Source organism: Nyctereutes procyonoides, unplaced genomic scaffold (genome assembly GCF_905146905.1).
Source record: "Nyctereutes procyonoides isolate TBG_1078 unplaced genomic scaffold, NYPRO_anot_genome, whole genome shotgun sequence".
NCBI lineage: Eukaryota > Metazoa > Chordata > Mammalia > Carnivora > Canidae > Nyctereutes > Nyctereutes procyonoides.
In genome coordinates, this window is record NW_026575051.1 from 14,377,715 (window position 1) to 14,402,978 (window position 25,264).

A 25,264-nucleotide genomic window follows, 5' to 3' on the forward strand; every position below is an offset into this window, starting at 1 on the left:
ATCCTGGAGACCCGGGATCGAGTCCCACATCGGGTTCCTCGCAGGGAGCCTGCTTCTCCCTCTGCCTGTGTCTCTGCCTCTCTGTGTGTCTCTATGAATAAATAAATAAAATCTTAAAAAAAAAAAAAGGCTTTCGGAGCTTGCATTTTAAAGTGAGGGGAGGCATGACCCCAGAGCATCTTAGAAGTTCCATTATATTCGATAAACATTTAGTGAGTTCCTTTTCGACTCTGCATTCAGCACCGCAAATACAGAGAGCAAAGGGATACCACCTACTTTACCAATTATGCCTGGGTAACTCAAGCGTTAACAAAGAAATGTCTGGCTCATTTCTCTTTCTACTAGTAAGCTTAAAGATGCATTCTTCTGTTCAACTAAGCTTCCAAATAAAGGCAGGAGCGCAAGCCCATATGCATGTCAAAAGACGTGCGCGTTTCTAGCTGGCTCCCTACTGCGAAGACGGTGTTTCTGTGTTTCTTGCGACCTTACTTGTAAACTGCCTGCAATTAACTTCGCAAGGAAAGGTGCTCCGTTTTCCAGTCAAACAGGTACTTTGGGTAGAATCGCGCCGCATTTCTCTCAATTCACCGGAACTAGCTGACGCCGCTCTACACCTGTGCTGGACCCTAGCGCAGGCAGCCCAAGTTATTTTTCCTGCGGACTCCGAAGTGCCCAGGTGCCTACTACTTAGGAGCGGACTGCGCTTGGCAGTGGCCAGGGGCCTTTCCAGGAGTCGCCGGGCGTCACGTCTCCTGAAGGGCGCCCAGCCCCAGGGTGCTGTGAAAGGGGCGTGCGTGCTTGCTGGAGGACGGGCACTAACCCACGCCAGGTCCCGCGCAACCCCTCCGAGGCAGCGGTCTCCAGGTGGTACCTGACTCTAGCCAATCGCCATGGCGGTTACATTTAACGCGGCCCCGGAAGCCAATCCGAGGCCACGTCTCAGCCTGCGCCCCGCCCCCTCCCCGCCCCGCCCCGCGCCGGGTCCCGGGCGGCGGCGGGCGGCGGCGGGCGGCGGCGGGCGGCTGCGCACATCCGGAGCGCACCCGGCGGAGCGGTCCTCGGGGCGGTGGGGGCTGCTAACCGCGGCGCGGGGCGGGGGGGGCCGCTACTGCGCAGGCGCCGCAGGAAGGTCTCGGCTCGCGCGTGTCCCTTGGGGTCGGCTGGCCCCGCGGCCCACGAGCGCCGAGGTCCGCGCGCCGGCCGCAGCTGGTGAGTGAGCGTGGGGCGCCGGCCTTCCGCAGGGAGGTGTCGCCCCCTCCTCGGTCGGTCGCCCGGGGCCTTGACACCCGAGGGCCTGGGGCTCAGCAGCCCGGTCCCGGGGCGCGGGCGGGGCCGCCGGGAGGGGGCGCCCTGCGCCGGGCGAGGAGGACGGCGGGGTGCGGGGCGGTCGGCAGGTGTCCTGGGGGGCGGGGGGCGGGGGGCGGGGCCTTGGATCCGAGTTGATGGCGATTACGTCATCACACTGGAGAACGGATTTCCTAGAAAACCAGAAAGCGAAGATGACCCTTTAGGTGCTCTTGATTGGCTGGACAGCGCGCGAAGCACATGCTGCCTCTCTCCGCGTGGCTACCCCGTGGGGTAAGAGTGTCCCCATTCTGCAGATGCGGAAACTGAGGCTCAGACAGGTAACGTCGCACGTGGTACGGCTGCAGACAGGCTTGTACCAGGTCTGACCCCGCAGGGCGGTTGCCATTGCCCAGCCACCAGGTGATCTGCTGGATGGGACCTCAGCCTGAAAACTTGCCCAGTGTCGTAGGCAGTCAGATGCCCCATTGGTGAATGTTACGGTTTTCTTTTGTTTCCGCCCCCCCCCCCCCAAAAAAAAAGTGGAGGGAAGAAAAAAAAAAATAAAACTGCCCGCCCCGCTAGCCCCCAAGGCGTTCCAGGCCCTTTCAAGGCAGTGAAGCTCATTTGCAAGCAAAGAGGAGATATTTTCTGTAGTTTAGATTAGCTACTGAATAGAATTTGGGAGAAATGTCGGTGACGACACAAGTACCGTGACGGATTATTTTACTCCGTAGGAAGGAAGTGTAGCTGTTCTGAAGATACTAGAGAATTTTGTGCGCCCTGAAAATGGCAGAATTATTTAGAATCCTAGAATTTTTAAGACTGAGAAAGTCCTGCAGAGGGTAGTTTTTTTTTTTTTTCCTTAGAACGCTAAGCAAATAACCTAGAGGGAACCACCAAAGTTTCCCATGTCCATAGACAATGCTATTTTATTTTAAAGCAGTATAAAAAGTCTTTAGAATAGGGCTTTCGTATTATAAAGCTAATGCAGACAATGTCTTTCACCATTTCCTGTAACCGCTCTATTCTCACCACTTAACTTGGGCTGAGAATGCAGGTAGGGATTGCCTGACGTGCATTCCATCCAGGTAAAAAAGTCATCCCACGGGAGATCCAGCACATTTCACCTCCTGAACTAAAGATGACTTCCTACTAGTTCTAGTTACTGTTGGGATGTTTGGGTATAGTCCAGATGAGTCTGCCTTTTTTTTTTTTTTTCTTCCCTCCACTATTTTTTTTTTTTTTAATTACAGAGTTTTTCTCAAAGTTTAGTGATCTAACAGTTATTTTGATCCCTTGAAAACTACTTGAGAACGTTCCACTGGTATTTTGTTTATAGATTAACACCTGCTGTTAGATTGAAAATGCAGTAGACCTAGATAGAGGCACTGCTGATGAACACGTTCTGGCAGGAAAAGTCCTGGTAATCATTTGGAATTTATGACTAGTCTTGTTAGCTTGGTGTCACTAGACTTGTAGACTTGTTGAGGGCATGAATTAGTAAGTGCATAGTAAAGCTACTAAATTGCTCTCTGAGCTTGGCGAGTCACCGGACTTCGGCTCTATCACATGTAAGAAAAAAAGCATTGAGCTAAATTACTTCTAATTATTTTAGGGTTGCACAGTTGTATTATTCTGCCTGTGGCAGTACAGACTTTTTCCTAACCTAATGGCTTTGTAACTAGAATGGATAAAAAGAAACTAAATTTGAGGGCCTGTTCTAGAACAGAATATGCCTCCCCATTTCACAAACGCCAAAACTGAGTCTGGGGAAGTTAGATTTGCTCACAGTTGTGCATCTACTAAATGTGAGCTCAAGTTACAGGATCATTCTGATTTCAGAGCCTATAATCCTTCTTTTTTTTTTTTTTTATTAAAGATTTTATTTATTTATCCGTGAGAGACACAAAGGGAGAGAGAGAGAGAGGCAGAGACACAAGCAGAGGGAGAAGCAGTCTCCATGCAGAGAGCCCGACGTGGGACTCGATCCTGGGACCCCAGGATCACACCCTGGGCTGAAGGCAGCGCTAAGCCGTTGAACCATCCGGGGCTGCCCCAATCTTTCCACTCTGTGTTTCTAAGCCTGGGGACAAGGATCCTAACAGTGTGCTAATGTATTCCTGAACCCCAGAATAAATAGCACATGTACTTTGAGCATCATTTTTTTTTCCTTCAAGATTTAGGGAAGAAGGATTTTATATGTATTCTGAGAGAGGTCAGACAAAGGTTTTTGTTTTGCTCTTGTTTTTGCATTTGGAAGGTGTTGTAAAACATTTTCATGTTAAAAAACCCAAGTCTGTTATGGAGTACAAATTTCACATAATTTGAGGCATAAAATGAGACCACAAAGATGTTTACTGTTTTTTGGCAGGGCATTTCAGATGCTTTTTAAAAAAGATTACAATTTCATTCCCTCTTTTTTTGTTGTTAATATAATAGTTTTATTGAGATATAATTCACACACTATCCACTTTATTTGAAGTGTACAGTTTTATGGAGTTGTGGGACCATCACCGCAGTCAATATGAGAACATGTCATCACCTGAAAAAGACACCTCATACCATTGTAATTTACTCCCCATTTCTCCCCAACCCCTTGCCACAAGCACTATCAATGTACTTCCATCTCTAATAGATTTGCCTGACTTAGGCATTTCATCATTAAGAGATCTTTTATGATTGCCTTCTTTCACTTAGTGTGTCAAGGTTTATCCACTTGTAGTGTATGTTAGCACTTCCTTCCTTTTTATTGTCAAATAATATTTCATGCTATGGATAGACCACATTTTATTATCCATTTATCAGGACGCCTGATTGGCTTGGCAATTGGACATCTGCCTCCGGCCCAGGGCGTGATCCCGGGATCCAGGATCAAGTCCCACATCAGGCTCCTTGCAGGGAACCTGCTTCTCCCTCTGCCTGTGTCTCTGCCTCTCTCTCTTTCTCTCTCTCTCTCTCTGTCTCTGTCTCTCATGAATAAATAAATAAAATCTTAAAAAAAAAGTTATGTATCCATTTATCATCACCTGATGGCCTATTTGAGTTGTTTCCACTTCTTGGCCATTAAAGATAATGCTGTTATGAACATTTACGGACAAGTTTTAGTGTGAGCATCTGTTTTAATTTCTTTAGGGCATATACTGGATAATATGGTGACTCTGGTTAAAGAACTGCCACAGTGTTTTCCAGGTGGCTCTCTCACTTTATGTTCTCACCAGCACTGTATAAAAGTTCCAGTTTCTTTTTTTTTTTAATTTTTTTTAAAATATTTTATTTATTTATGCATGAGAGACATATATAGAGAGAGGCAGAGACACAGGCAGAGGGAGAAGCAGGCTCCATGCACCGGAAGCCCGACGTGGGACTCGATCCCGGGTCTCCAGGATCGCGCCCTGGGCCAAAGGCAGGCGCCAAACCGCTGCGCCACCCAGGGATCCCAAAAGTTCCAGTTTCTTTGTATCCTTACTAACTCTTGTTCTGTGTCTTTTTGATTCTCTCCATCCTAGTGGGTCTGAAATGCTATTTCATTGTGGTTTTGATTTGCATTTCCCTGATGACTAATGATGTTGAACAGCATTTCATGTGCTTATTTGCCACCTGTATATCTTTGGAAAAATATCTTTGAGATCCTTTGCTCATTTTTTAATTGGATTATTTGACTTTATTTTTAATTTATAATATTTACATATTCTAAGTACATATCACTTAGAGATGATTTGCAAATATTTTCTCCCATTCTGTGGGTTGTCTTTTCTCTTCATGGTATTCTTTAGAGCACAAAAGTGAAGATTTATTTATTTATTTATTTATTTATTTATTTATTTATTTATTTATTTATTTATTTATTTATTACTTGTTCTTTTGGTGTTGTACCTAAGAAGGTTTTGCCTAACTCAAGGTCATGAAGGTATACTTCTGTATTTTCTTTTAAGATTTTTATAGTTTTAGCTCTAAATTTTGGTCCATGAGCCATTTATAGTTAATTTTGGTGTATAGGATAAGATGAGGGTTCCAAATTCATTCTCTAGCATAATGGATATCCAGCTGTTCAGGCACCATTTGTTGAATTGCTTTGATACCTCTCTGTTCTTAGAGTTGACTCTGTTGAAGAAGGTTTGGGCATACTAAAATATTCCAGTTGTAGTAATTCGTCAAAGGGCTTAGTGTTAAAAAACAACTTTAGGATGTATGGCTCTCAAGCACAGCATTACAAAGAAGTTTTGGTACTATGGAACAGAGTTCATTCACCCTTGTCTTTGTTCTTTCAGGATGACAGCCTGATTCATTACTTTGATTATTTATGCCCCTATTGTATTATAGATTTGAAAAGTATAAAGGCCATATTCCCTGATACATGGCACATACATACATTTTTGTTGTATAGTCTTCATTATATTAGATATGTATTGAGTGATTAAAAAAATAACCTAAAAGAGTGTTTAGGCAAGACTTCATGTTGTAGGAGGTAACTTCAGGATGTTTGGGAGCACAGCTGTCACTGAAGAGCTATTATAGGTCACCTCTAGGTCGCCTAGAAAAATGGCTGTTATAGTTTACATGACTTTGTAATACATTTGAAGAAGATGGGGATGGTGAAATATGGTGAAAGGAAAGTATGGTTGGCAATGATTTCTGTAACTGTTTCACAGTAATTTGCATGTGGGTTGGGCCTGGATGCTGTAGGGCTTGAATTCCGGGCTGAAGTGTTTGTACAGGCAGGGGAAGTCCTTGGACTTTTTTTTAGGGGAGTGCTATGAACAGAGCTACACCCAGGAAGATTAAGTTGGGAGTAGACATGAGGTGAGAAAGGGGAGGGTGAAGGAGGTAGGAAGGTCACATAAGAGAGAGAAGTGCTCCCACAGGAAGTAATATGGGCTTTAAGAGGTGCCCCACACTAAAGATGGAAAAGAATGGGTAGCTGTTGAGAATGCACGTTCCTGGCTTCTACACTGGCCTGACTGGTATGTGAATAGAATCGACACTAGGCTGGCACCTTTGGTTTACTCAGAGCAGTTCTGTCGAGAGAATGAGGAAGCTGTTTTAAAGGAGGGAACTAAGGAAAGGAAAAAGATTTGGAGGTGCAGAGAATGCATGCAGTTTGATATATATCAGAACTTGACTTGCCAGCAGAATAGTTTGTTCGGTGGACTTGGTGCGGTATGTAAACTGGTTACTGAGGGAAAGAGGCAGGGCAGTAAATAAAGACAGTTTTTTTTTGAAAATTGATTTATGACCATCTTTAAGATACTGTACAACCTATTTGCTCTTCCAACTCCTACTGGAAACAAATATTTATGTATGGGAAAGTATCTATACTCAGAGAAAACAGGGAATCTGCTCAATCCAAGCTTTCATGGAGAGCAGCATGACCTCCACACAAGTTCTCAGGTTGCTGGAACCTAGGGCAGCAGCCTGCATGATATTGTTGAGTGACTGAACTTGTACTGACTGTCTGAGGGAGGGGGTGAGTTGTGCATGAGCACTAGGTTGGGGACACCAAATAATAAATGAAAAGAGAAATGGCATTCTCTCTCTCAATTCTTAAGAGTTGATATTACTGAGCTGTGGCTGAGGCTGTGTCTGTACAGTGTGTCTCCTGTACCAAACATGATTGTTCGTTACCCTTCTCTTTGGAGAGGTGATTTGATTTTGTTATTCGTACTATTTTTGGTTTCATGGATGGCACTAGCAACAGATGATTCATACCCAACTGGCAGAAGGCAGCCCATCTCGGGTGAAAATCGTAGACTTTACAGACCCAAAGTCCTTCCCAGACAAGATCCTGTGCCTTTGGTCTTCACAATTTTAAGTCCCTGGTTCTGAGACGGTCACAGCTTCAGTCAACAAATGTTTGAATGCGTACACACAGATCACCTAGCTGGTATGTTTGAAGGAAAAGCCTTTGCCTTCAAGGAATTGTGGTTTAGTTGGGAGAAAGAACACACAATAAATGGCTCATGAACTTAATCATCATGTCAGCACGTCGCTGCCTCTCCCCAGGACCTCTAGGTGCACACACCTGCGGCCAAACCTTGGGTCTTACTCTGAAATACGGAATTCACTCTCCTCTTTCTGACTACAGCCTCACATCCCTGCAGCTGCCCTCAGAACCTCTAGTCCAGAAGCCTTCTCCTTCACGCATCACATCTATATCAGTTTCAGCGTAGATGCTGCAGTTCAGATTTTAACCGCTCCTAAGTCAGGATCTTCAACTTTCTTCGTTATACTTGTTTCTGGCAGAGTCTTAAGTACAGGCAGCATCAGCTGCTGGTATTGTTCAGGCCTGTGCCAGGGCCCCTGAGTAGCTAGAGAAAAACCTGTCAACAGTGTCACTAAAAACTGACACCCGCTGTCAGCTTCGACCGCCAGTCCTCCTGTTGCCCTGTACTCTCCCATCCTCCATGTTGGCCATTTCAGACATTCTCTGGTTCTCAAACCCTCGAACCTTTTGCCATCCTACTTCCTCTGAGTAATTGCCCCTACCTTTTGTAGCAAGAGAATACAGCTCCCTTCATCTCCAACCCTCAGACTTGTTAGCTTACCTAGCCTTAGCTGCTTCTCTCCTATTACTATGAAAGAGATATCCTGTCCATCTGAAGTGAGTCATCCTATCTAAGTCACCTGTGCTGTTTTCTGAAGGACCAAAGATGATAGAGACTGAAGGCAGGGAGATTTATTATGGGAAAATTGTTTTTATAAACAGTGGGTTATCTAAGTAAATAAGCAGAGAGAGCTGTGAGCCTGGGGTATTAGGCAGATACTTATATCCTTCATAGTAAAAAGGAAGTTTAAGGGATTTGGTGAAGTTCATCTCAACAGCTCTTGGATTTCTTCAAAGTCACTGTGGCAGTCAGGTCCCTATAGGCTTTGTCAGTTTGTTAACCTTATGTAAATACTGGGAATGTATAGACAATTTGATTCTTTTTCCTCATATAATATTTCGTTCTTTGTCCCGCCCCCCTTTTAAGGATTTTATTTATTTATTCATGAGAGACACACAGAGAAAGAGGCAGAGACATAGGCAGAGGGAGAAGCAGGCTCTATGCAAGGAGCCCGATGTGGGACTCGATCCTGGGACTCCAGGATCACACCTGGGCTGAAGGCAGGCACTAAACTGCGGAGCCACCTGGGCTGCCCTCTTTGTCCTTTTTTAATGCCAATATCTTCAGCAGGAACTGGCGGTGAGCCCATATGCTAGAATTTCTACCTATTTCTGTGGCTTAAAAGGAACAGAGGTTACCAGTTACTAAACTAGAAACCTAATCTCCCTCTCTGGAGCCTCTAAAGACTTGGTATTATTTCCGTTTTGTGCAAAAGGATCATTTTTCTTTTTTCATCCATTCTTACTAAGTTTTTTGAAAGATTTTATTTTTAAGTAATCTCTATACCCAACATGGGGTGTGAACTTACACCCCAAGAACAAGAGTCCCTGGCTATACTGACTGAGCCTGCCAGGCGCCCCTGACCTTATTAGGTCTTTAGAATAATTTCTGCTACTACAGACAAGCAAGACAACCAAATGGGAGTATTTCTGTGGAGTATAAGAATGGCCCATATCCCCTGCAGAGTGTGAAGGCTGGGGTAGGACATACATAAATAGGAAATTGGACAAGTAAAGGCAATTTTTGTTTTTCTTTCCAATTTTAGCTTTATTCAGTTAACTTTCAGTAAATGACATTATTTGATTTTAAGTTGATATGAAAGCATATAAAAAGTTAATAAATTTTGGTTCTCTTTGCCTAGTGGCTAAGTTTCTGAAACTTAATCCAGGTCACAAGAGCACTACCACTTATGAACTGTGTTTTTATATTTTAGGAACCCTGATTGCTTTCCTTCAACACATTCATTATGAAGTTACTAGTAATACTTTTATTTTCTGGACTTATAACTGGTTATAGAGGTAACTCTTCCCATAGCTTGTCATCCAAGTTACTACTGGTATCCTTTGATGGTTTCAGAGCTGACTATCTACAGGACTATGAATTTCCTCATCTCCAGAATTTTATCAAAGAAGGAGTCCTGGTAGAACATGTTAAAAATGTTTTTATCACAAAAACATTTCCAAACCACTACAGTATTGTGACAGGCTTGTATGAAGAAAGCCATGGCATCGTGGCTAATTCCATGTATGATGCAAGCACAAAGAAACGTTTTTCTGACTTTGATGACAAGGATCCTTTTTGGTGGAATGAAGCAGAACCTATTTGGGTGACCAACCAGCTTCAGGAAAACAGATCAAGTGCTGCTGCTATGTGGCCTGGCACTGATGTACTCATTCACAATACCACACCTTCCTATTTTATGAATTATAGCTCTTCAGTGTCATTTGAGGAGAGACTAAATAACATTACCATGTGGCTGATGAATTCGAACCCACCGGTCACTTTTGCAACACTTTACTGGGAAGAACCAGATGCAAGTGGCCACAAATACGGACCTGAAGATAAAGAAAACATGTACAGAGTGTTGAAAGGAATAGATGATCTCATTGGTGAGCTAGTCCACAGACTCAAGGTGTTAGGATTGTGGGAAAATCTCAACGTGATCATTACAAGTGATCATGGGATGACCCAGTGCTCAAAGGAGAGACTAATAAACTTGGATCTCTGCATTGATAATTCAAGCTACACTCTTGTAGATTTGACTCCGGTTGCTGCCCTACTTCCCAAGATAAGTAAGTAACCTTTCAGCTGAGGGATATTTGAAGGGAGCAACTGAATGAGGAGGGAGGGTTTTGTAAAAGAATACAACTCTGGCTTTTTGTAGGGCAGTACCATCTATTCTTCCTCAGAGTGGGAATTACATGTTTTTCCCCTTAATTTACAAGTCTTTAAGCAGTTAGCTTAAGGTTCATGTTCAAAGAGATTACTTCTTTGCTTTTTGATACATTTCTTAATTATTCACCCTAATGGAAAAAGGAGATTTTTATCCTTAAGAAAGATCTTGGATTTTTGTGTGAGATATGCTATTTATCTATTGATCTTAGAATTAGTAATTAGCTGCAATATATACTTACTTTCTATTTACTTAGGAAGCTATACGTGAAAATTGTCCCCTTTTGTATAAAAGTCCACCAGAGAGAATCACAAAATGAAAAAAGAGATACTAGAATGCCTGGAAAGATAAAGGTGTGTGTGTGTCTTCCCAACAATGTCACATAATTATCATTGCACTGCTTTTTTAAGAAGTAAAAATGATTTAATAGATGACATTGTTCAGAATTTATTTCAGTTATTCTAGTTAGAAATTTTTTTTTCTTCATCAACCAATCATGACTTTTTTTCCTTGACTGTTTTCCTTTTTCTTCCAGATATCACGGAGGTTTATAACAAACTGAAAGTCTGTAACCCTCACATGAACGTTTATCTCAAAGAAGAGATTCCTGCCAGATTTCATTACCAACACAATGATCGAATTCAGCCTATTATTTTGGTTGCTGATGAAGGCTGGACAATTGTGTTAAATAAATCATTACCAAAATGTAAGTATTCATTTCAGACATTTCTGTTGTACTCTGGGGATAAATCACACGTTGTGACATTGTTCTGTTAACAAGGTACTTTAATTTAGAGATATTAACAGTGTATAACCAGTTCACTTTTTGACTGGGTAATTCTCAGGTTTTCATTCAATAGAAATTTATAACCACAGTTTGACCCCTAGATGAGGAGGCTGGGTGGCCTTAGGGCAGAGGTATAGTTTTACTTTCTTACCCACACTGCAGTTACTGTTAGTAACTTTCAAGGTTGGTTCTCTTGATTTGTAGAAAATGAGAAAGAAGTAAAGCAACAAAGTAAAAGGGGAGAGATTCCAGGGGAATCTCTGAGTTCAAATGCTTTTTTAAATTGTTTATGTGTGTTAAACATTGTCCAAGTACCTGAGCTCTATAGCTGTTTCACTGGACAAGAACTAGAAGGTGAACAAACAGAAATCTACCCAGTAAACAAACGAGGTGTATCAAAATCTCTCCTCCAGCTGAGGAGATATAGAGGGGTGAGTTACAGATCTTCCCTGAACCCAAGTTTATTTATCCAACTATTTATCCATATGTTAGATTTGGTTTGAATACTTCTTTTAAAAACTGGTTTTGTAGTCTGTAGCAAGAGTTAGAATACTTTTTCTGTAAAAGGCCAGATAGTAAATATGTTAGGCTTTATAGGCCAGCTGGTCTCTCTCACTCAATTCTGCCTTTGTAGTGGGAAAGCAGCCTGGACATTCTGTAAACAGACCAATTTGGGGTGTTGAAATGAAACTTTGTTTACAGAAGCAGGTGGAAGGCTAATTTTGGCCAGGGGCTGTCTTGAGCAATGTGCAGATCCTTGATCTATAACAAATCAGAAGCTTCAGACAAGGATATAAGACTAAAGGTTAAGGGAGTTTATAAGTTATTTATATTTATGTACTCACTGTTGAAAACTGAGAAAACATGGAAAAACTTAGAAAAGAAAAAACAAACTATCCATACAGAGGTACAGAGTTTTTTTCTATTACATATACATATGTATGTATATGTCTATAGTGTCTTCTTTTGATCACATTCATTATTTTTATTATGAAATATTTCAAACCAGGGATGCCTGGGTGGCTCAGTGGTTTAGCCGCCTTTAGCCCAGGACGTGATCCTGGAGTCCCGGGATCGAGTCCCACATCCGGCTCTCTGCATGAAGCCTGCTTCTCCCTCTGTCTATGTCTCTGCCTCTCCTTCTGTGTGTCTCTCATGAATAAATAAATAAAATCTTTATCTTTTTTTAATATTTTAAACATGAAATTAAAGGATAATATAATGCAAACTGATATATTTATTCACTACTTAGTCATTTGTACTTTTTAAGAAAGCAGGAGCTTATCAGTGCAACAGGTGTACACTAAAAGTCAGTATTTGCCAAAATAAAGCTAAAAACTGAGAATGTGGTATTGCGGTTCTATCCAGGACTGTCATGTTTTTCTGAGTTCGATTTGGAGTTAAAGGTGAACTGGTTAGACTTCGCATTCAGTGTAAGAACCCTTTCTACAACATTCTCACCTGGCCTTCCAGAGGTTGAGACATTCATTCATTATCGATAAACAAGGAGTATATTACATAATCCTCTTTCTTATCACAGGAGCAATTGATGTAGGTAGGCTGCAGATTCACTTCTTCCCTCTTCATGGGTTTTACTCACCTCTGCTCTCCCTAGTTATTCAGGACCCTCCACCCAGCCACTCTCATTCTCTCTCTCTCTTTTTTTATATAATCATTAGTGCTCTTTGCATGCACACACTGCTGGAAATGGAGGGGTGAAATGAGTGGGGCTAGCACTGAAAGGTGCATCAGGCTGAGAAATAGTTGTGTTTTTTTTTTTTTTAAGATTTATTTATTCATGCGAGACACACAGAGAGAGAGAGAGAGAGAGGCAGAGACACAGGCGGAGGGAGCAGCAAGCTCCTTGCAGGGAGCCCAATGAGGGACTTGATCCCTGATCCTGGGATCAGGCCCTGAGCTGAAGGTAGAAGTTCAACCGCTCAGGTACCCAAGTGTCCTGAGAAATAGTTTTTAAAGACTCGGGTCATGATCACTTGGAAAAGGGGTGTGTATGTGAAATAGGGGACATGGCTGAGTTGAAAAACACAGAAAATTTCATTTCTAACCCTCACCTGGTTTAAGTGATCAGAATTTTTAAAGATTCTATTTAATTATTTGAGAGCAAGAACAGAAACAGGGGCAGGGTCAGAGCAGAGCTCGGAGAGGGAGAAGCAGACTTTCCACTAAACAGATCGCCCGATGCAGGGGCTCTATTCTATCCCAGGACCCTGGGATCAGCTTAACCCCTGAGCCACCCAGGCATCCCACTAATTACAATTTTAATGGTGAGAGTTACACTGGCAAGAATCAATATATTTACACTAGAAGCAAGTTATTTTGTAATAGAAAGATCAGTCTTTCTGTTAAGAACTAACATACTTTCTGTTCTTTTTTCAGTAGGTGACCATGGTTATGATAATTCTTTGTCTAGTATGCATCCATTTCTAGCTGCCCACGGTCCTGCATTTCACAAAGGCTACAAACAAAGCACAATTAACAGTGTGGATATTTATCCAATGATGTGCCACATCCTGGGATTAAAACCACATCCCAATAATGGAACCTTTGGTCATACGAAGTGTTTGTTAGTTGACCAGTGGTGCATTAATCTCCCAGAAGCCATCGGAATTGTTATTGGTGCGCTCTTGGTCTTAACCACACTAACATGCCTCATAATAATCATGCAGAATAGACTGTCTGTACCCCGTCCATTTTCCCGACTTCAGCTGCAAGAAGATGACGATGATCCTTTAATTGAGTAACATGCTGGAGTTTATACAGAATATCTTTGATTAGTCACAAAACCAAGGATACACTCAAAAAATGGTGTTCTAAGGATGAAAAATATACCTTGAAAGACAAAAAACTTAGACTAAGCATGCTAGAATTACTTTGTTTTTCCTTGTGCTTTGTTTTGGTGTATCAGCTAATTAACAAAAACCCTGGCCATGGTAAAAATTTCTAGTAAGTCAACACAAACTATTTCTCTAACTAGAAACTTTAAGAAAAATGATTGCCTCTGCTTTTTTTTTTTTTGCTATGAAAATGACACATTTTTAAATAAAAATATACCAAAATTTAGTAGGCATGCTTTTCTAATAAATTTTTATATTTGTAACTGAAACAACAGAAATCTTTATGCAATTAGTGGATTTTGGATTTTGTGTATCAGGAAGGAAAAGTTTTCTATATTTTTATATTTCATGACTTTAATAGAGTTTGTATCCCAAGTAAACCTGTGACATAGGAAGACCTCTGTGGTGGTGAATAAAATTGGTTATCCAGGCAGAACAGATCTAGCATAGGAAGAAATTATTTTAAGAAAAGCTGTTATAAAAAACACAACAAAGACTATGTGATACAAAGCCTGAGTCTTCACCATTGTGTCTTTGTTAAGGTTTGTAAGCTATTGAAGCCACAAAAGATAACCTTTTGAAGATTGTTGCTGATAAGAAATTAAGAAAATAGAATTGCTTTTCTCAGTCTGTGCTTAATGCCTGTGTGTAAGTCATTTGTAAGTGTGTATGTGTGTGCACAAGTGTGTTTGCACTTATGAATGTGTAGACTTCCTGTGACTGACCGAAGGTGGTCAGAGGCAGCTGCTGGTCTACGGGCTGACTTCCACATTCCCACGGAATGTGGCTCTCAGCAAAGAGTATATTTGCACTTCATATTTGTTTACTTTCTTCTGACTCACAAGCTAAAGTTGTAACTTAAGAAAGTTTGTTAGTTTTTGTTAGCTATTTAGCTTCCTCATGTTGTATGTTGTATTGTAGCCAGAGGTATCCAAGTGGTGTAAAAAAAAATTCATGACCAAATACAAGTCTGGCTTCAATTGGGTCAGAATGGGGAGGAGATTTTGCTATCTACCTTTGAGATATTTATGCCTTACTTTTTAGGCAATAGAGTAGTTAAATTTAAAATGAAATCTGGTATCTTTTGATCTTTCCCACTGTTCATATGTTAAGTGGCAGAGTAAACTCTTAAGCACTGTTAACATTCTGTAGCCTGAGTCCTGCCTCTGCTTTTTCTTCAGTGTTTGGTTCACAGAAATAATTGCTCCGATTTTTTTTTTTTTAACATACATGTTCAAAGCTAAGGAATTGTTTTGAAGAACTACCATCCTACCTTTGCTAGGTGGTACTTTCTAATTGAATCAGTTAATATGCAGAAACCGAGTTGTGGCAGACTAGATTGTATCTATTAAAGCAAAAATTGGGTTCAAGAACCATATCAGGACCTGAGACAAGCAATTAATAGTGTGATCTTTAAAGTTTTGACGATATAAAATAATCTAAGTAACTGTTTTACAGATTTTGAAAAATCTATAGTAAATATGAAACCCAGTTAAATGCTGATTACTACCTGTGATGGTCAAGAACGATGGTGCCAGTCATCAAACATATAATTCATCCTATTTGGTCTCTGCTAATTTTGTGATCATAGTATTCATTCAGTATCTGTTGTTCTTGAGAATCATTTCTACAGCCTGCATAAGTAGTTCATGCTGTTGGTCATAAGCTGACTATTAAGAACAGTACAATAAATAAATGAAGTAAAGACAATAGCGCTAATTTTGCTTTTTGACAATGTTTATTTCATTTTTTTCCTCCTTTAAAAGTTATCCTAGAGGTTGTTTTTCTGAACAAAATAATAGAAAAATTTCTTCCTGTTTCAATTTCCATTTAAAAGAAAAACAACTGTCACATTTAATACAGTAGACACTTTTTGAAGTATCTACAATAGTAGCAGGATATTTTATACTAGATCAGTAGAGCTTGGTCCTTGCAATGCTGTGAGTTTTAGTGAGCATCTAGCCTGTGAGTGCATTTCATATAGGATGGAATAGGAAGGGATGTCCTGTCAATGTCTTAACACTTTGAACAAGACACTTAACCTATTTTCTTGTCTTTCATTCCATTCTCAAAATACTAACTTTAATTAAACTTACAAACTTTTTTGTATATATGCTGATGGGACAAAACCATATTTATTTAATCAAAGAGATGTTTATATATTATTTTGAACTTTGTGTTAATTCATGTGTATCTTTAAAAAATTATCACTGTTAAAGCCAATGACTCCTCTAGTACACTGAAAAAATCTTTCTAGTAAGCTAGCCTTTTACAATAAGGTTCTGGTCTGTATTGTGTTAAGTAATTGACTAATATCTTGATGTGTTTTTCTGGATGAAAGAAAGTATTTGGCTACAGGAAACACTTAACTGTTTATGACAATAATACTCCAATGCAGTAGGAAAATATATTGAGTGGTTTTTGTTAATTTAGTGAGTGAATTCAGAATAACTGCATTTACTTACATGGACAGTTCTGTTGTTATTAATGTGCAAGTTCTTGTAAACAGCAATAGAATTCTAATATAAATTATTTCAATGCTGTGTACTATAGACTTTGTGTTCTTTCATTAAGCTTGGTATAAGAATTTAAAGATAAGTTCTTGGAACATTAAAGGATTAAAAATACTTTTGTATTGTTCTTGGGTGTCTCCCTCTCTTATCCATATCTGGTAAGCTTTAAGGATGATGGCATTTAATTCCTTTTATTTAGGGGTTTTCACTTCGTTGTGAATGCATAAAGTTATAAATACAAAAGATGGGATGGAAAGTGTGTTTTTTTATTGTCATTCTTAAAATAGTGTGTAAATAAAACGACATGAGTATGCTTTAAAAAAAATCTGTAGTGCCTTAAGTTGAAGTAAAATATATTTTGACTTTATTGTCTGAGTTCATAATGACTTTGTTTATGATTAAAACATGTGAATAAAATCTACCAAGACATTTTTACTATAATTATTAAATACAGGATGCAATATTACTGATTTTTTAAATTTGTCACCCTGCAAAATACACATACTATGATAGATGTTGACATGACCCAGTAATACTGCAAAAATCCATATAGGCATTCATTACAGATTTTTTTAAAACCAAGATCAACTATAAAACATTTAACCAAATTTTAAAGATAACGTATAAATACATATTTTAGCATGAGGACATCACTGGAAAGAAAGCCAAGATTAAGTGTTTTGTAAATAGCCATACTCATTGAGTATAGATTCAACAAAGTTTCGTCTAGTGGTTCAGCGTGATAAATTCATTTCCTGTATTCCTCCATGAACACTGCTAGGAACTCTGGGAGAAAATAAGAAAAGGTACTTTCTTTACTCTAGAAGAGAGTTCTGTAGCATCTCAGAAATGGTAAAACTTTATACCAACAAATTACTTCTATCTACTCATGGTTAGTTAGACTCTTGCTGCTGAGATCTTGGGATACAGAACCATTTGCCAGGCCATGTGCTTCCTGAAGTTTAGATGCTAGCTTCTCCTTTTTCCCCCTGCCTCCCTGCTTCCTTGGTGCCTGTACTTGGATACCATTACAATCCTCCCTTTCCCCAACACACGTGCGCGCGCGCGCACACACACATACACACACACACACACACACTGAGGGAACATGTGAATCTAAATGAGCCTGTTGGGTCCAATTGAATTAGGCTGCAGAAGACCGGTTTGCTTTTTGGCATAAACCCTTTGGATTTTCATTTTTCATTGTTCTGTAAACATTTTCTTTTTTCCTTGAATGGTTTAGTTAACATTTTTCAAGAAGTAGATATTAAGGCAAAAAAAAAAAAAAACCCACAAACATGCTGATCATCATAGTATAATACAGTTCTGTATCCTAACGTGTGCAGGTGGTGACTGGTGTTGAAACTGCTCAGTCCTGTGACTCATGTCTCATGGCCGCATTACTGGCAAAAGCAGTCTTACCCAAAAATCAAGCTAAACTCTCGGGCAAGCTGCCTACTTTTCCACTTAACTTCTACCCCTTGACTGCAGAAACCTGAATTTCACCATCAATAAACAATCTGGTGAGCTCCTCCAGCCCTAGAATGATGGTTTACAGAGGCCTCCCGTGCAGACTGTCCTCGCATGTTAATGCAATGAATTGTCAGGGACCCTATCAGCATGTTTTTCCTCTCTGCCTTGCTTACTTCACTTTCACAGGTGGGGGTGGTGGAAAGGATCAAAAGAAACCCCAAAGCAAATCCAAACAACTGCACTATACAAAACGTTTTATAAGATTGTACTGGCAAGACCCAGACTATTACAGACTTAAACATTGTTCGAATTTTCTACTGAGGAGAGACACACAAAATTTTTGTGAAACCTTTTTTTTTTTTTCTAAATAGTAAAAGTTCTGTTTCCAGGAAAATGGAGCACATTACTCAAACCAACGCTCTTGCCGAAGACTAGAAAATCTGGACAAAGTATGAAACATCTGTCCTAAAGCATTGAGAAATTACCAAAAAAGTGAAGGATCAAGAGGCTAGGAATCAGAACAGGGAAATGTATAAAAGGAGCCCCTGACGGCATCTGTAAATTCTGGAAGCCAACATAATCAAAAAAGGGGTGGAGGTGTAGAAGGAGAGAAAACACGATGTGAAAAAGAGCAGAACACTTGAAAATCTTAACCTACTTTATACTATTTGGCACAAATAAGTTTGAAAATACAGATCAAATGGGTAATTTCCCAGGAAAAAGTTGAACAAAACATTTCAGTAGAGAAAGGAAATCAATTTCTAATTAGAGATTGGACAAATTATAAACTATTTTACAGAAAAAGCCCAGACCCAAAATTTGATAATCCTTTTTAGTGTCTCTTTATTAGGTTTGATTACCAATGTTACATTTGCCTCATAAAACATGTTTTAGAAATAAATACGTGGGTTTTTGAGGTGTCTATACCAGGGGTAAAAGTAGCATCCCCAAAGTGGAACTATAGACCAATATAGAATAGTGGAGGGGGGGGTAGCAAAATGGAAAATCATCCATATCTGCAAGCTAAAGGTAAATAGGCAACATCCAATTAAATGGCAGAGATTGTCAGATTGGATGAAAAAACGAGCCAGCTATTTGTAGTCTGCCCTTTAAATACAAAGGCAGGTTGAAAGTAAAAGGACAGAAAATGATATATACCATGCAAACATCTCACAGAGTATGTTTTCTGACCACAGTGGAATTAAAGTTGATTCAATAACGGATCCAGAGAAGCCCTGAATATTGTCCGTTAAACAATACACTTCTAAAATGGCATGCCAAATTCTGTAGAATGCAGCTAATGTTGAATTTAGATGGAAATTTATAACCTTGAATGCTTGTCTTTGAGAAAAGATTCAATATCAATGATTTCAGCTTCCACTTTAGAAAGCTAGTAAGATGAAAATAATTCAAAGTGAGTGGAAGAAAGGAAATAATAAAGATAGAATCAATGAAATAGGAAAGACAAAATTAATAAAGTCACATTTTGGTATTGTGTTTAATAAAATTGATAAGCCCCTAACAAGATTAACTTAGGAAAAAAAGGGAGATAGCACAAATTAGCAAGATCAGTAATAAAAGAGGGGCCATCACTTACAGGTCCTACATATATCAAAAGAATACCAAGGGAATATTATGCCAATAACTTTATTTAGATAAAATAAATTCCTTGAAAAATACAACTTAAGCAAAACTGATACAAAATCAAATAGAAAATCTAGGGCAGCCTGGGTAGCTCAGCAGTTTCGCACCGCATTCGTCCCAGGGCATGATCCTGGAGCCCCGGGATCGAGTCCCACATTGGGCTCCCTGCATGGAGCCTGCTTCTCCCTCTGCCTGTGTCTCTATCTCTCTCTCTGTTTCTCATGAATAAATAAATAAAATCTAAAAAAAAAAGTCTAAATAGCCGTATTTTACATCTATCACAAAAATAAGTTGTTATCAAAAACATCACCACAGAGAAAACTTGCAAGTCCAGGTGGTTTCACTGATTAATTGTATCACACATTTAAGGAGGAAATGATTTTACCAAAAGTCTTATAGAGAAGAAAGGAACATATCCAAACTGGTTTTATGAGGCCAGTATAACACTGGTACCAAAATCTGACAAAGATCTTAAAAGAAAACTATGGAAAATATCTCTATGAACAAAAATTCTTTAACTAAATACCTAATTGAGTTTAGCAGCATTTCAAAAGGAAAATACACATAAACAAGTGGAATTTATCCCAGAAGTGCAACCTTAGTTTGATATTTGAAAATCAGTTTTATCCTCTGCATTAATAAGAAAAAAAGGAAAACAAGTTCATGTTAATAAATGTGGAAAAGCATTTACCAAAATTCAACACTTATTTATTATTAAAAAAAAAAACCCAACTCACCAAATCTGGAAGAGAACTTCAAACCAATATGTATGCCATAAGCCTACAGAAACTATCCTACTGAATCATAATATAATATCACAATACTGTGAACATACAGCTAAAATACTGAATGATGAAATAATGTTTTTCACCTAAAGTCAGGAACAAGCCAACGCTGTCTACTGTGATCACTTTCATTTAACATTGCACTGGGGGTGCCAGCAACTCAATAAGGCAAGAAAAATGAATCGTATAAGAATAAAAAAATGTTAAGACTGTCATATCCACAGATGACATGATTACACGCAGAGGAAAGCCAAAGGAATCAGACAAACTAGAAGCTTACCAAAATTGCTGGATATATGGTCAATATATAAAAGTCAAGTGTATTTCTATATATCATCAGAAAATTTATAACTGGTATCATACTGGTATCAACAAGCATGAAATATCTTGGCATAAGTCTAACAAAATTCCTAAGAATTTTGCACAGGAAATTATAGCATCGAGAAGAATTAAGAAAGATCAAAATAGAAGCCTGTTTATAAGTTGAAAGATTCAACAATAGAAGATCAAAATAGAATCATGTTTATAAGTTGAAAGATTCAACATTGTAAAGACATCAGTTCTCCTCAAATTGGTCATTGCATCCAAGTGATTCCAGCAGAGATTTATTTATTTATTATGGAATTGTATAAGTTGACCCAAATTCATGCAAAAGTGCAAAGAGCCAAGAATATCTTTAAAAAGAGAAAACGATAGGACTTACTCTATCAGAAGTCAAGAACTATCATAAAGTTGTAATGATTAAGTCAGCATGGTGTTGACACAAGGATTGACAAATAGATGAACGGAATTGCTGACCTTGGCTAAAATGAAGGATCCATACACACGTAGGTGTATCAGACATCTCTCGTGTCTCAAATTACTCAGCTCACCCCTTACCTCCAATTTCATCCTGGCACAGACCAGACCACCTCCCCATGGATGCAACCTGACAATGCTTAGCCTCCTTCCTGGCCCAGACATAAGGCATTGGGTGCCTATGAAGTCATATTTGGCACTTGCAATGCACTATCCAGAAGTTCATGGAGTTAATACCTATGCAACCACCCTTAACGGGGGCAGGGTTTGGGGGCATGGAGGTGGGTTGGAAGCTAATGGATAAATGCTTTGCTTCCCTCTTGCATTCCTGAGGCAGACAGTTCTGAGATTTATAAGTCTTCTTTGAAGATGCTGCAGGATTGAGTGCCAATCAATCATGATGGTGGCCAATCCTCTGACTTATGCCTGTATAGGCTCTTCTGCATCTCTTTCACTCCCTGTTCTTCACTCTCATTTCTTGCAATCAATTCACGCAAAAGTTGCCTGTGTCTCAGACTCTGCTTTTGGGAAAGCCTAGCCTAACTAGTGGATTTAAAGAATATATCCAACAAAAATGTATACATATATATGCCAAAAGACATGTTAAAGAATACTGATAGCAGCATTATTCATAGTAACATCTAACTGGAAATGACCCAAATATCCAAAATTCCAAAAATGAGAATACATAAATAAGACTGTGGTATATTCATATAGTGTCATCCCATCAAGCAATGAAAATAAAGCAGTGATACACACAAGAACATGGATGAATCTCATATAATCTTGAGGGAAAAAAACAAACATAAAAGTATATCATATTGGCACATCCGGGTGGCTCAGTTGGCTAGGCATCTGCCTTTGGCTCTGACCATGATCGGAGAGTCCGGAGATGGAGCCCTGTGCCTCCCATTGGGCTCCCTGCTCAGCGGGGAATCTGCTTCTCCCTCCCTCCCACCCTCCCCCTTTCCACTCAGACACACTCTCTCTTTCTCAAATAAATAAATGAAATCTGGGATCCCTGGGTGGCGCAGCGGTTTGGCGCCTGCCTTTGGCCCAGGGCGCGATCCTGGAGACCCGGGATCGAGTCCCACGTCGGGCTCCCAGTGCATGGAGCCTGCTTCTCCCTCTGCCTGTGTCTCTGCCTCTCTCTCTCTCTCTATCATAAATAAAAATTTTAAAAAAATAAAATAAAATAAAAAAATAAATGAAATCTTTAAAAAAAAAAGTATATCATTTGATCATTTAGATAACATTTAAAATAGGGGAAGCTATTCTATTGCATTCCAAGTCAGGATAGGATTGCCTTCAGCGGGAGGGAGGCAGGAGCGATTGGGAAGATAACTGAGCATCTTTCTGGAGTGCTGGTTATATTTTCTCTCTCTCCTCTAAAGTGACAGGTACATGGATCTATTCACTTTCTGATAATTGGCCGCATTTACGCTTTGTACACCTTTGAGTACGTTTTACTTCAATGAAATTAAAATAACTACCAATATATTATTACAAAGCAATGAACAAGCAAGAACTTGGGAAAATTAGAAAATAGGACTTTTAACATGTAAAAAATTAAAAGGGCTCAGAAGATGAAGTATCTTGAGTGGTCTAATGGCCACAGAGTTGGGAAGTATTAAAGGAGACAATCAATCAACCAAGTCAGAGGTTTTAGCATTCAACTGACATGGATGCCAAAGAGGGTAAACAGAAATCAGACAAAAGGAAATTATAACTAAAATGAACTAGGAGAATTGGCTTTAATGAAAAAGATATGAACCTTTCAAATAAAAAGGCCTTTGAATGACAAGGGGAATATCTTAGCGACTGTAAAGTTTCAGTGAACTGAGGGTTTTAAAACAAATGTTATGGGGATCCCTGGGTGGCGCAGTGGTTTGGCGCCTGCCTTTGGCCCAGGGCGCAATCCTGGAGACCCGGGATCGAGTCCCACGTCGGGCTCCCGGTGCATGGAGCCTGCTTCTCCCTCTGCCTGTGTCTCTGCCTCTCTCTCTCTCTCTCTGTGTGTGTGACTATCATGAATAAATAAAAATTTAAAAAAAAAATTTAAAACAAATGTTATGGAGGTGGAAGGGGAGTGGGCATAAATTGGCATAAGACTTCTCAATAGCAATCCTGAAGGAAGAAATGGAATGCTATCAAGAGAGATATGAATCTATTTTCTTGTACAGCTTCTCACTTTTCCAGGAGCCTAATGTTTTTGTTTTGCATCCCCTGCCTGTCTTGGACTGAATTGTGTCCCCGTAACATTCATTATGTTGAAGTCCTGTCCCCCAGGGTGCATCAGGATAACTGATCCTGGGCCCTGCTTCCAGCTGGCATTCATGAGTGCATGCGTGTCATTTCACAGCTGTCAAGGGACCCTGTTAAGTCGGGGGTAGAAGGGTCCCTAAGATCCTTCCTGGCTCTAGGATTCTCTGGTCTGTCCCCCTTAGTCAATGAACAGCTGGAAAAACTTAACAACTCAAAAACCTAGTATCTTCACGAGACTTTCTAGAGATAATAGATTCTTGTAAGAAACTGAAGTTAATAGGATCCTAGTTTTACCTGAAGAGGTCAAAGAGCATTTTGAAAATAGTTTTAGATTTACATGCCAGGTGGCAAAGGGAGAAGAAATCTCAAAACATTCACTGAAGGCGACAAATCTTATCAATTAATAGATTGTACAAAACAGTTGATGTTGTTCAGCAAAAATGGCGGCGTGAGGTGGGGATTCCACCCTTAAAAAAATTTTCACCTACCATTAGCAAGATTAGCTAGCCTAAATTTTATTTCTATTTGCTAATTTGCAATCAGTGCATACAAAGTTTGACCATGCAGATATGCAGGTAAAACAACAAAAAAGCTATCAAGGTATGATGAATGACTAGATTTCCCAGCAAAGTTTAAAATTTTACTTTCCTTCAGGTAAACTCTCTTGCTGACATTTTACAGGAGAAGTATGTGTAAATAAAAGAAACCATTCAATAATCCAATATTCAGATCAGTATTTTAATGATTTCATCAATGGTACAGCATTTACTTTCTTCTTACCACTAAGGCAATTCTAAAATGAACTTAATGCAACAATTTTTAAATGTACAGACAGCATGTGAACAACTCTGCTTTTAAACAGACCAATTTCGTCTTTCAGTGATTATATTGGCATCTCAGTCATGCTGCTAAGTTCACAGCTACACAGCAAGCCAACGTGAATGGCTGCCGATTCTAAAATGTCTAATTCAGAGTTCAGACTTCTGGAGGAATTTGCCATCTACCATCTAATTTCTCAGCTTTTTAATGTCAGTACACGTCCAGGGATCCCATTCTCTTTGATTAAGAGGCTTTGTAATGAAATGAGAATTAAGTGCTAATCTTCTTTATTGCTATTACCATTTTAAAAATAATCCATTCACTTTATTTTAGGAAGTCCTTAAGTTCAACTATATTTTTGAAGGTAAAAATAGTTTTGTTCTTTATATCTGCTTTATCCTATCTTTCTAGAATACTTATACCGTTTTACCTACTCATTAGCCAGTGGATGCATTCATATACACAAAATCACAGTATCATCTGTGGGCCATCTCTCTATAAACTGGTTTTGTTTTGTTTCTTCAAAGAAAGCTTTTCTTTCCAGGATTTTCTCTTTTCCTTTAATAAATGACAAGTAAATCCTAGGTCTCCCCAACCTGACTACTTCAAAGATCTAAAGCACAGCTTTGCTGGTTGAAATAAAGGAGACCAAGCAGATGTGTTTATGAACCTGATTTCACTGACCAGCCAGTGAGTGGGTATCCAAATATTTCATGAAATGAGGCTAGGATCTCAGCTCCTCTTGTTTCAATCCTGTCCAGATCCTGGACATTTGTTCCCCCTGAGAACTATTTCCCTGGTTTCTGCCATCAAGCACCCTTTAGCACTGCTCTGGGGACAGTGTGAACGTACCAGACGTTGTCCCACCTAATTTTCTTTCCCTAGCTCTGCATAGCCCTTGCGGATTGAGTGGCCTGTGTTTTACCTAACACAGCTTGTTATCCCTTGCAACTCTGGATCTGCAAACACTCAAGTCTTAGGGATGCTTGTGCTCTTACTACATGTTACCAGAAAGAAAACCAACGTTGATGTACCTAATGTGATTTTTAATGTGATTAAAAGTGATTTAGTTTTCAAAGAAGCAAATAATTACAGAACAAGAACAAAAACTTATTGCTGGGATGGTCTCCAATCTCTTCTGTTCAGAGCAGGCCAGTGCTGGACTACGTGGGAAGGACACAGATATTTCGGTGTCTTCATTATTATAGGATCAGGATGACTCATCAGAAAATAGCAATAATGAATTTCATGACAGAAATGAAA

At 39.6% G+C, this 25,264-nt stretch overlaps 1 protein-coding gene across 2 annotated transcripts; it reads left to right on the forward strand.

The window, feature by feature from the left end:
- Window positions 1-1,084: 1,084 nt before the first annotated feature.
- ENPP4 (ectonucleotide pyrophosphatase/phosphodiesterase 4) lies at window positions 1,085-16,256 on the forward strand. 2 transcript variants are annotated; one of them, XM_055330693.1, is made up of 4 exons: window positions 1,085-1,209; window positions 9,103-9,961; window positions 10,598-10,768; window positions 13,247-16,256. In XM_055330693.1, the coding sequence occupies exons 2-4, from the start codon at window positions 9,136-9,138 to the stop codon at window positions 13,609-13,611; spliced, it is 1,362 nt and encodes a 453-aa protein (XP_055186668.1). In that variant the 5' UTR covers window positions 1,085-1,209; window positions 9,103-9,135; the 3' UTR covers window positions 13,612-16,256. The 2 variants fall into 2 exon arrangements, with proteins under 2 accessions (XP_055186668.1, XP_055186667.1); XM_055330692.1 differs by lacking the exon at window positions 1,085-1,209 and adding an exon at window positions 1,488-1,625.
- The last annotated feature ends 9,008 nt before the right edge of the window (window positions 16,257-25,264 follow it).